Source organism: Perognathus longimembris, chromosome 24 (assembly GCF_023159225.1).
Source record: "Perognathus longimembris pacificus isolate PPM17 chromosome 24, ASM2315922v1, whole genome shotgun sequence".
NCBI lineage: Eukaryota > Metazoa > Chordata > Mammalia > Rodentia > Heteromyidae > Perognathus > Perognathus longimembris.
Genome location: NC_063184.1, coordinates 2104893 through 2117246, shown reverse-complemented (window position 1 = coordinate 2117246; position 12354 = coordinate 2104893). Strand labels below are relative to the sequence as shown.

General features: G+C 46.9%; 1 protein-coding gene across 2 annotated transcripts; it reads left to right on the top strand.

The window, feature by feature from the left end:
* The first annotated feature begins 7817 nt into the window (after positions 1–7817).
* LOC125341464 (centrin-4) lies at positions 7818–11785 on the top strand. 2 transcript variants are annotated; one of them, XM_048333519.1, is made up of 5 exons: positions 7818–7846; positions 8784–8924; positions 9610–9738; positions 10668–10805; positions 11256–11785. In XM_048333519.1, the coding sequence occupies exons 1-5, from the start codon at positions 7844–7846 to the stop codon at positions 11343–11345; spliced, it is 501 nt and encodes a 166-aa protein (XP_048189476.1). In that variant the 5' UTR covers positions 7818–7843; the 3' UTR covers positions 11346–11785. The 2 variants fall into 2 exon arrangements, with proteins under 2 accessions (XP_048189476.1, XP_048189477.1); XM_048333520.1 differs by lacking the exon at positions 7818–7846 and adding an exon at positions 8626–8643.
* The last annotated feature ends 569 nt before the right edge of the window (positions 11786–12354 follow it).

Sequence of the window (12354 nt, the reverse complement as noted above, 5' to 3'; positions counted from 1 at the left end):
CACCTGCAACGAGAGCGGCCCTTCCTTCCAGGCCCACCCCAGCACCCCGCGGGGCCCGGGCGCCCGTGCTGTACCGGAGAAGAACGCCACAGCCCGCAGCCCACAGTCTGCTGGGAAGTGTGAATGTGGCCCGGGGAGGGGCACAGCCTGCTAGTGATAAAGGTGGCCACACGCACTATGACCAACGCTGGAGCACACGCGCAACAGGCAGCAATTCCACAGGTCAATCCTTAGAATGAATCTTGAAGAGCCTGTCATCCCAGCTCCTCCAGAAGCTGAGATGTTAGGATCTTGGTTCAAGGTCAGCCCAGGCAGGAAAGGCTGTGTGACTCTTTATGTCCAGTTAACCACCTCAGAACTGGAAGTGGAGCTGTGGCTCAAAATGGTAGCGCACTACCAGCCTCCAGCAAAAAGAGCTCAAGGATATAAGGATAGTGCCTAGGCCCTGAGCTCAAGCCCCATAACCACCACCATAACCACCACCACCACCACCAAAAAAAGAATTGAAGGGCAACTTGAAGTCTTAAGATGGAGAGCCCACAGATGTGCAAAAGCATGGAAATATAAAGTAGGTCCTAGGAGCTGGAGCGGGTGCTGACAGCTGACGACGCCTGTAATCCTAAAGGCTCAGGAGGCATCAAGTCCACCTTAGAATGATCCGGGAAATTTTGATCTTCAATGGACCAGCAAAAAGACAGAGGTGGAGGTGTGGCTGGTGTGGGAGAGCAGCAGCCTTGACTGCAAAAGGAAGGCCAGCCAAGCCAGGAGTCCTGAGTTCAAGCCCACCCCAGTCCCAGCACCAGAACAAGCAAACGGGCTGGTTCATGAATAGCTCTATGTGCTGTGCCAAGAAGCTTCATCTTTCCCTGGAAAGGAAACCAGTGGTGCACTGGTGTGTTTGAAGTAAAACCGAAGAAACTGGTTGATGTAGCATTTGAAAGCTCACATTTCTAGGAGTAGAAGACAGGGTTTGAACTTGGCTCTGCTGTTGACTGGCTGAGTAGCCTTCAGAAACTGACTTAACTATTCTGCCCCTGAATTTTCATCTATGAAAGTGGGGATGGCAGAAACTATTTCATAGAGCAATGGGGCGATTGTGCGTGCAACAGGGCCCAGCACTTGAGGTGTGCGATTGTGCACACAACAGGGCCCAACACTTGAGGTGTCGCAAGGGCTTGCTTTAATGATGGTGATGACTATGGTGGTGGGATGACTATGGGTGATGTTTTGGACATGTTGCCATTCTGGTAACAGGGACTGTTACCATGTTACTATTCTGGTAAAGGAATGAATAGCTGAAGGCCAGACTAGTGGTAGAAGGCAAGTTGAGAATCTTCTATGGAGCTGGGCACCGGTGGCTCACACCTATACTCCTAGCTACTCAGGATGCTGGGACCTGAGGAGGTCAGAGCACCTTCACATTCTCATTTAAGATGCTGAGAATCCTAAATCCTGCCTGCCCAGGCAGGTAAGTCCATGAGACTTTATCTCCAATCAACTGTAACAAAGCTGGAAGCGGCGCTGTGGCTTCAGTGCCAGGCTTGGAAAAAAGCTCAGGGACAGTAGCACAGGCCCTGAGTTCAAGCCCAAGGATGAACACATACACATGAAAAAATGATTTGGCCTATTTCTAAGCAGAAAATTTCTTTTTCTAGATGTATTTTTAAGCTTTATGGCTTTAGTCTTTTTTAAAAATGTGGGTGAAATTCCTTTAACCATTTTAAAGTATACAACTCAGTGATAATCACTAGCTTCAAACCATTCCTCTTTCCACCATTCTGGAGGTATTAAGCAACTACTTTCTGTCAAATTCTCTCTCGGCCTTTGGCAATCAATTTACTTGCAGTCTCCATAGTTTAACTTATTCTTGGTATTTTATAGAAGTGGAGTATATGTGACCTTTTGTAAGTTTATTTAGAATACTTTGGTATATGTGATTGATCTGGAGCTTGACCTCTGTCTGGGCTTTGTGCTCTCTCCTGGCTTTTTCACTCAAGTCTGGTGCTCTACCATTTGAGCCACACCTCCATTTCTGGCTTGCGGCTTGTTAACTGAAGATAAGAGTCTCACATACTCTCCTGCCCAGGCTGGCTTTGAACAATGATCCTCATATCTCAGTCTCCTGAGTAGCTAGGATTACAGGATTGAGCCACCAGCACTTGTCTTACTTAGCACATTTTTCAGGTTCATCTATACAGTAGTTTGAGTCTATACTTCCTTTTTTACATTTGAGAACCTTCCCATTGAATGTGGTATATTTTGGATATTCATTCATCTGTTAAAGAACATTTTTTCCCTATTATTATTATTATTATTATTTTTTTTTGGCCAGTCCTGGGCCTTGGACTCAGGGCCTGAACATGGTCCCAGGCTTCTTCCTGCTCAAGGCTAGCACTCTGCCACCTGAGCCACAGCACCCCTTCTGACCATTTTCCATATATGTGGTGCTGGGGAATCGAACCGAGAGCTTCATGTGTAGGAGGCAAGCACTCTTGCCACTAGGCCATATTCCCAGCCCTTCCCTATCTTTTGGTTATTGTGAATTATGCTGCTATAACATTTCTGTACATTTTCCCACTGTTAAACTAAAAAAGGAACAAAGTTACTGATTCATACTGCAGCGCGGATAACTCTAAAAATACTATGCTATGTGACATGCACCAAAGGCCAAATATGTACTGTCCAAATATATGTGTGAGTGCTTGTTTATACCCTTCTGGACATACACCAAAGGGTGAACCTGCTGGGTTGTCGTGCCATTCCTGGGGCTTGAACTCAGGGCCTGGGCACTGTCACAGAGCTTTTTCCACTCAAGGCTAGCACTATACCACTTTTTTTTTTTTTTGCCAGTCCTGGGGCTTGTCAGGGCCTGAGCACTGTCCCTGGCTTCTCTTTGCTCAAGGCTAGCACTCTGCCACTTGAGCCACAGCACCACTTCTGGCCGTTTTCTATATATGTGGTGCTGGGGAACTGAACCCAGGGCTTCATGCATACGAGTCAAGCACTCTTGCCACTAGGCCATATTCCCAGCCGCACTATACCACTTTAAACCACAGCTCCTTTTTGGCTTTTTGGTTGTTAACGAGAGATAAGAATCTCGCAGACTTTTCTGCCCAGGCTGGCTCTGAACCATGATTCTCAGGTTTCAGCCTCCTGAGTAACTGGGATTGCAGGTGTGAGCCACTGGCACTGGCTGGCAATTCCATTTTAAGGAACTGCCAAACTCTTGCAAAGCAGCAACAGCACCCTTGGGAGTGGAATTTGCCCTCTCTTCACTGCACTCAGTCCCCAGGGCTGCCACAGCAGGCTAATACAGAGGGTGGGGCGGGATAAAACAACACATGTTCATGGGCTCCTGACTCTGGGTTCATACCCCTGAAATTCAGGTGTTGGCAGGGCAGGGTCCCCTCAAAGCTCTAGGGAACAACCCTTCCCTGCCTCCAGCTCCTGGCTGTCCCAGCAGTCCCTGCCCTTTGCTTGCATCACCGCCATCTCTGTTCCAAATGGCTCTTTCCTAATCATGATGTCAGTTATCCTCAGCAGGGCTCGGCCTGATCGGGTTACGACCTCATCTGAATAATTATAAAGACTATGCTCAAAGAAGCATGGCAGACTGGTGAGCCAACATTTTTCTGTTTTTGTAAAATTACAGAGTGATTGTGAAGTGAAATCTTACTGACTTGCTTTCTCCTCATATTACATTGAAAAAGGAATAAAATAAGCAGGGTGCTGGTGGCTCACACCTGTAATCCTACCTACTCAGGAGGCTGAGATCTGAGCACTGCAGTTCACAAAGTTATTATCTACTATTAATACAACCTCTAGCTGTCCCTCTACCCATTCTGATAGATTTTTATCCTGTCTGCTTACAGCCTTTCACTGCCTTCCCATTTCCGAAGCCCTCTGTCAGTATTCCTCCTTTCTCTTTTTCTTCCTCTCTTTCTCTCTCCCCCTCCCTCCCTCCCTCATTGGTGGTACTGGGGTTTGAGCTCACTGGCGCTCTACCACCATGCGTAACAAATAAACTGAGCCTCCCCTAGTCTGGCTTTTTGGTGGTTATATGAGATGGAATCTAGTGAATAAGTTATGCTGGCCTCAAATCTCAATCCTCAGCTCTTAGCCTCCTGAGTAGCCAGGATCTCAGGTGTGAGCCACTAAACTAAGCCTTAATGGAGTTTAACATGCACATGCCCACTGATTTCTTTAAGGTGATAGAGCCTCTGTTTATGGCCTTCCTAACACTCCATTTAAACATAAGATAGCACTAGGTAAGGGAAAAAACAAAGCATAAGAAAAGCATCCGAAATGATCTCAAATATAGTCTACATTGAGCTTATGTTGGGAAAAAAAAGGCATTCCAAAGAAAGAATAAAATTATTTAAACAAAACTAATCTATGAGCAAAAGTCACATATTCACATGTTCAAGAGATTTACTTGAGCATTTGAAAAAATGAGTCCCAGTTTCAGTAGTAACTTATAAACAACAGCAAAAAAAAAAAATAGCTTTAGCCTTCCAAAAAGACCGCTTGAATGATCCCGTTAAAGAGACTGCCGTGGTCTGTCTATACTTAACACACACTGAGAAAGACAACCACAAATCCCCAAGCTCTTCCCCTTCCAGAAGGCTGGTTAGAGCAGGATGGAGAATGGTGGTTCTGAAGACTGGGAACGTTCCTGGCCTGGGCTGACACCAGTACCCGTGTGTTCCACATGCTGTCTCGGACTTCACTTCTTGCCAGCTAACTATTTCTTCCACTTTCTAACTGTACTGGAAGAGCAGAGTCAGACTGTTTGACTGGGATGTTAACATCACAAGTCTGCTTGTCCTAAGAACATGTCCAGTCTTGTCTAAGGCACTGGAAGTCATGTTCCTCCTGAGCTGCAGCAAAACAAAACCAGTACTTTTTGATGGCGAGGATTAGCATTTTCATCATCAAAACCAACGATTTAGCCAATGTGGAACAAAACTGCAGTCTAATGGTATCATTTCACTGCTTAAGATCTCCCTTTACTCCTTTGTCCAACACAGGAGCCCTTTCCCTTTTCCTTTTTTGTGTTGGTCCTGGGGTTTGAACTCAGGGCCAGGGCACTGTCTCTGAGCTTCTGTGGTCAAGGCTAATGATCTACCACTTGAGCCGCTGCTCTACTTCCAGCTTTCTAGTGTTTAATTAGAAATTAAAATCACAAATGTTTCTGCCTGGGATGGCTTCAAACTGCAATCCTCAGATCTCAGCCTCTCCAGTAGCTAGGATTCCAGGCATGAGCCCCCAGCGCTGGCTTTCCTATTCCAAGTGTGAGGACAAATGTGAATACAGATGTCACTCGATACTCTCATGACATGAGCATGTTTCCATTACCTTTGGTGCTGACCTGGTTCCGATTTGGTACTGCTTTAGTGAGGCCCTTTAGTTACATCTAAAGATGACTTCTTCATAAAGCTGTCAGAATTTCCTAAGAAAAAGCAAAAATATTAAGATACTCCACTGTGAAAAATATTTATCTTAGAATATAAAGATCTGATTTACCTTAGTATAATGGTTTTAGAATCTAACCTCCAATTAATTTATAAGATTAACACCTTTCCTTTCCTTAAAACTTCATAATCTTGCCCAGGAGAATGTGTCATTTTATTTGCACTTTGTCTATACTCTGATTTGAATATTTTATCCCTTTTTTTCACAGCCTCTCATGCTATACATTTTCACCAGCCAAGGAATGTGTCATTTGTATGTGTGGGTAGTAGGTACTGGTCCTGGGGCTTGAACTCAGGGCGTAGGTGCTTTTCCTGAGCTGTTTGTGCTCAAGGCTAACATGTTCACTTCCAGCTTTTTTGGGATGTTAATTGGAGGTAGGTGTCTTACGGATTTTCCTGCCCAGGCTGGCTTTCAGCCATGATCCTCAGTTCTCAGCTCCCGAGTTGCTAGGACTGCAGGCGTGAGCCACCAGCACCCAGCTTCTTTTGTTGTTCTCTATGTTGTACTGGGAAGCTTGAACTCAGGGCCTTAAACTCTTGCTTGGCTTTTTCCTCAAAGTGGGCACTCTACCACTGAAGCCACACCTCCAATTCCAAAACCCTACATTCATAAGCACATTATAAAATATTTTTCATTGTATTTTTAGAATGCAGTAACAAATAGGACTTGTAGGATTGATATATTGATTAGGTTCTAGTATTTATAATAGCAAAATCAGTTTATTTGTAGCTAGTCAACCTTCGATTGGTTCTCCCTTCTGAATCTTTTTACAATTTTACTAAGAACTTGTAACAAGTAAATTAGATGAAAGACAAAAACCCTTTTCTTCTAGCTTTTCCAAGTTACCTCAAAACTTCAACAAGTTCTGTGATCAATCAGTAGAGAATGCAGAATTCTATGTAAGGTAGCACCTACTGATGTTAGAAAGAATGCTCAGTCCGCATAGGTTTTATTTATTTTATTTTTCATTTTTGGCCAGTCCTGGGCCTTGGACTCAGGGCCTGAGCACTGTCCCTGGCTTCTTCCCGCTCAAGGCTAGCACTCTACCACATGAGCCACAGCGCCCCTTCTGGCCATTTTCCATATATGTGGTGCTGGGGAATCAAACCGAGAGCTTCATGTGTAGGAGGCAAGCACTCTAGCCACTAGGCCATATGCCCAGCCCTCCCCATAGGTTTTAAAAACATCAAAATTCTGACTGTTTCTGAGTCATACTTCTGTATTCAACATAGATAATTTTTTATAAGCACCGTTGAATAAAATTAAGTTGTATGGTTATAACTAAAGTCTACATGTTAAAAGACAATATTTTTTTTTAGAGTACCAATGGTTAGACATTTGAAATGGTTCGAGAAAAGGTCAAATCTGGGACACAGGCAGTGTGTGGGACCCAGTCTGTGGGAGTCCTAGAGTTGGGGTCTCTGGAATCGGGGAATCCTGAGTTAGGGTGTCTGGAGGCATCCTGGGTTTTGAGCATTCTGGGTTTGGGTGTCCAGGGCTGGCCCAGTGTTGGGGTGTCGAGGGCATCCTGGGTGGAGGCCATCCGGGGTTGCAGAATGCTGGGGCTGGGGCATTCTGAGGTCGGGAGGTCGAAAGTCAGGGCATCCTGGACTGGGATACCGGTGCTGTGGCATCCTGGAGTTGGGATGGGCTGTCGGTTTCCCCAGGGTGGGGTGTCCCGGGGGCGGGGCGTCCCAGGGGTGGGGCATCCCTGGGCTGGGGCGTCCCGGGGGTGGGCTGTCTGGGTCCCAGGGGTGGGGTGTCCCGGGGGTGGGGTGTCCTGGGGTCTAGGGTGTCCCGGGGCCTAGGGCGTCCTGGGGCCGAGGCGTCCTGGGCTGGGGTGTCGGGTCAGGTCCCGCCCGGCGGCGGCCGCACGAGCCGGGCTGCAGGCGCGGACTCCGACCCCGCGCGCTCGGGGGCCCCTGGCGGAGGAGGGGCCGGGGCCCGCGGAACGGCCGGGGCCCGTGGAACGGCCGGGGCGCTCACTACTAACCTCGCCGCTCTCCCGCCGCTCCCCGGCCCGCGCGTCTCTCAGCTGCCCTACCTGAAGCGCCGCTCACGCATGCGCAGACGGGCGCGCGGAGCGGCGCGTGCCTCCTGGAGAGAGAGACCTAACTCCACTTAACGGTGGGCGGAGGGCGGCGGAGGCGCCACGCCATTGGCGCAGAGCACCGAGGAGGGCGGGGCAAATCGTCATCTCCTGCCTCCCATTGGGCGACCCGGCCGTCAGTCATTACGCAACTCCGGTGGGCGGAGCTGCGTCTCTAGCTGCGGAGAAGCGGTCGTGGCAACGCGGGCAAGCGGTGGACGCCGCGGCGGCGAGCGCGGTGGGCGGGGCGGCCTGGGGCCGGGCGCGGTGGCGGGGGCCATGGTGAGTGGGCGCGGGGCGCGGGCACCGGCCGAGGCCGGGCCCCCCGGGGCCGGGGAGGGGGCGTGCGGAGCTGGTTACGCCGTCGTGGGGCTCCCGGAGCGGGCAGAGCTCGGCCCGGGGACCGCGCCCAGGCCCCGAGTTCAAATCCCGGCACCTCCCCAGAGCGGTGAGTCCCCTCCCCGGCGTCTTGGATGAGAAGCCCGGGGGGACCCGCAGCCACCCCCGACCCCGACCCCCAGCCGGAGACCGGGGCCGCCGATGGGCTTGCCGGCCAGAAATAGCATGGGGGGGGGGCTTGGAGCATCGCCCCATTGCTGGATCCTGGACCGAAAGTGTGAAGCCCACACACCACACCGGGAGGCCTGGAAGCAAATGTCCCCGAGCAAGGCCAACCCCCCACGCCATCCACATTCCACCACCTGGCCCTGTCTGTCACCAGGCCGCCCTTGCTGCTTTGGGGTCTGCACCCCGAGTCTGGTGCTCGCTGGACGCTGCCCCTTGAACCACACCCAGGCCCTGTTTTGCTCCAGTTAACTCCCCAGTGGGGACCTTGAATGTGGATCCTCCACCCCTGCCTTTGCCGTGGCCGGGTCGCAGGTAGGAGCTACCATACACAACTTGTCTTTTTCTTGCCTGTAGCTGGCCTTGTCTTGAATCATTGTCCTCCTCCACTGCGTTCCAAGCACCTCATGTGATAGGTTCAACTTACTTTGCCTAAAAGGCACACGTTTCCAGGGGGAAAACAACAAAAACCCCACAATCTTAAGTGGAAAGAAAGAACCCGGCCTTCCATCATGGTATTGATATGGAAAAGAACAAGTATTTAGCAAAAGGGACAGGGTCATTCAATAATAAGAAATAGGCTAGTGCAATGTTCACTAGAGTCAAGTGTTTTCGTCACAGAGGTCTCTCTCACCCCCGCGTGTGTCCATTACAGGCATGCGGTGCAAGTTCAGGCCAGTGGAAGAAAAGAGCTGCCAAAGTGGAATTGAACGAAACTCAAAAGCAAGAAATTAAAGAGGCTTTTGACCTGTTTGATGTTAATGGCTCTGGAACCATAGATGTGAAAGAATTAAAGGTTCTGAAATAATTTCTCATTCTAAGACATCTAAGAAGCCATGTCATATATGTGGGACTTTTTTTTTGGGAGGGGGAGCAGGAATCAAGTTCATAGCCTTCAGCCTGAGTTCTACCACTGAACTATATACCCTCCTCCTGGGTGTGTGGGATTTTCAAGTCCTTAATAATCTTCTGAAAGACTGTATAGAATCTCTTCAGTACATATGTCCACCATGCATCAACAAAACAATGTCTCGTTACACATTTGAATTTATATGTGTGTAGGCAAAAGCTCTGGGTGTAACATGATATACTGAAGGGCATGGTAGGATTGGAACTGAGGCCTGCTGACCTCCTTTTCTAGGATCGTGGCTCAGTGTATATTAAAAAGTAATTAGTCAGCCGGGTGTTGGTGGCTCACACCTGTAATTCTAGTTACTCAAGAGGCTGAGATCTGAGGATCGCAGTTCACAGCCAGACTGGGGGAGGAACGTCCCCTGAGACTCTTATTTCTAATAAACTACCAAAAAAGCTAAAAGTGGGAACTGTGGCTCACGTGGTAAAACTCTAGTCTTAAGCAAAAGAAGCTTAGGAACAGCACCAGGTTCTGAGTTCAAGCCCCAGGACCAGAATCAAAAATTAAAAAAAAATAAGTAAAAAGTTCAGGTTGTGATCCTGCCATATGTATTTCCTTCTGATTTCAGATTGCAATGCGGGCCTTGGGATTTGAACCAAAGAAAGAAGAAATTAAACATATGATAGCTGAAATTGACTGCGAAGGAACTGGCACTATTAGTTTTGAAGATTTTTTTGCCATTATGAGTGTGAAAATGGTATTATCATGATTTTATTTCTCAAACAAACACAGTAGCAATGGGAGCTTTCATAGAATTGGAAGCAGGTATTTTAGGGATGGGCAGGTTTAGATAAGAATAGAGACTACAATGACAGAGTATGTCACAACTGTAATAAAAAGACTGGAGTAGAGAAGATACCTTTCTTAGGAAATAATGAGGGTGTATGGAAGGATAGCACAGGGCCCGAATCTGAAAGCCTTATATTTGACAAACATTGAAATCCAGTTTTTGCCAGACACTCTTTTTTGTTTTTGTTGGCCATGGGGCTTGAGCTCTGGGCTTGGACACTGTCCCTGAGCTCTTCAGATCAAGGCGAGCACTCTACCACCTGAGCCACAGCACCACTTCCAGCTTTCTGGTGGTTAATTGGAGATAAGAATCTCATGGAGTTTCCTGCCTGGGCTGGCTTTGAGCCACAATCCTCAGATCTCAGCCTCCAGCGTAGCTAGGATTACAGGTGTGAGCCACCGGCACCTGGCTGGCCAGGTGCTCTCCTAGGGAGTCTTGGAGGCTACATTTTTGTAACAGACCTGAAATAAGGCACCTATTCACCATGCTGTGCCCTTTCTGCTTTTTGTAAATGTTACATTTAGGTACCATGAGTGCAGATGCCAGTACTTTGGAATAACTTGGAAGTTAGAGCACTAAGCTGGGCGTGGTGTGGCATGCCTGCAATCCTAGCACTGAAGGAGACTCAGGCAGGAGGATGTGGAGTTTGAGGCCAGCCTAGACTGGCAAGCCTAGACTAGCAAGATGGGCTCAAAGAACCGAAGAAGTGCGCGGTGAAGTCCAAGCTCACTTCCAGCTGTAGAATTCAAGGATTTCATATGCGCCGTTTGACAGAATAAAGACAAGTGGCAATTTCCCTTTTCTTTTGGTGCTAACACTGCAATTTTTTTTTTCAGAGTGAAAAAGATGAAAAGGAAGAAATATTGAAGACTTTCAAGTTATTTGACGATGATGATACTGGAAGCATATCACTAAATAATATCAAGAGGGTTGCCAGGGAGCTAGGGGAAAACTTAACTGATGATGAACTTCAGGTCAGTCTTTTTTATTTTTGTAATTATAATTTGCCATAATGTATGCATACTTCTATATGATAATTTACAGGTTGGATGCCAGTTTTCAAGATACCATATATAAAAAATAGATTTGAAGCCAGATGCCAGTGGTTCAGGCCTATAATCCTAACTATTCAGGAGGTGAGACCTGAGACTTGCAGTTTGAAGCCAGCCCTGGCAGGAAAGTTCATAACACTCTAATTAACCACAAAAAATCCAGAGTGGAGTGGTGGCTTATGTGGAAGAGGGCCAGCCTTGAGCAAGAGTTGAGCAGCAGCACCCAGGTCCTGGGGTCAAGCTCCAGTACCACTACAAACCAGGTTTTGTTTTAAAACTTGAGTTTGAGTGTATATTTCCATATCTACGTGTATCATTATTCATTTTAAAAGTTAGATTTTGTGAGTTATGTTACTATTTTTTTTTCTTCAGGAAATGCTTGATGAAGCCGATCGTGATGGGGATGGAGAAATAAACGAGGAAGAATTTTTGAAAATGATGAAGAAAACTACCCTTTACTAATGCTGCATTTGGTGCCTTCTGGAAAATGGTTGACAAATTGTATTTGCTATCCAGTTCAATAATGTAACATACGAATGTGTTTATTTTCAGTTTTTAGTACACACACACACACACGTTGGCCCATTGATATGGGATATGAGAGAAGCTATGCTCCTACCTATCTGTCGCTGAGGCTATGGCGGCATCACGAAATGAAGCGAGAACTTTCTTTGGAACACGAAAGCAAGCACAGTGTGAATTCCAGCTGCCATGTTTTAAGTGTGCAGGTTCCCAAGAGCTAACATTTTCTAAATGCTGTGGGCCCACACCAGGGGGTTTGCCTAACAAACTGTTACTTGCTCTGTTACTTTCCTTTTGTGTTACCCTAAGGAAACTGAGTATTATTTACTTTTTAAACAATGCTTTAATATGTAAAGTAATAAAAGTGACTGGTGGCTAGATTCTTTGCTGTTTCTCTTCTAATAGTTATTGATGTGGTTTGTATGTGTTCCAACATTCAAGGCAACAGTGGAGCCCTAAAGAGGTGGTTAGCTCCTTCCTTTTCAGGGTTAGTGCCTTTTAAAGGAACCTGCAAAGCCCAGGGAAACGGTGTGTGTGTGTGTGTGTGTGTGTGTGTGTGTGTGTGTGTAATGAAATTTTACTAATAAGAATTCTGATATTGTGACTTTCGCATGGAAATGAACCTGGGAACTATGTTAAATGAAGTAAGTCGGGCTCAGAGAGACAAAGGACATAAGTTTTTTTTGGTATATGGAAGTTATATCTAAATTATATGTAAACATATACGAGGTCATATGCATAAATACACAAGCATTCACTAAAATATATTCCATATTATGTGGTATTTATGTGTATACCAAACTTGGAAGGATTCCAAGTGATACATGGTATAACTCCTTTGAATAACTGACAGTTTAACAAAATGTATACCAGGACACTGGAACATGTGTTTTCAGTGGTACATCAAGGAGAAAAGGCAGACAGATGGAGAGAGGAAAGGTGAATATGG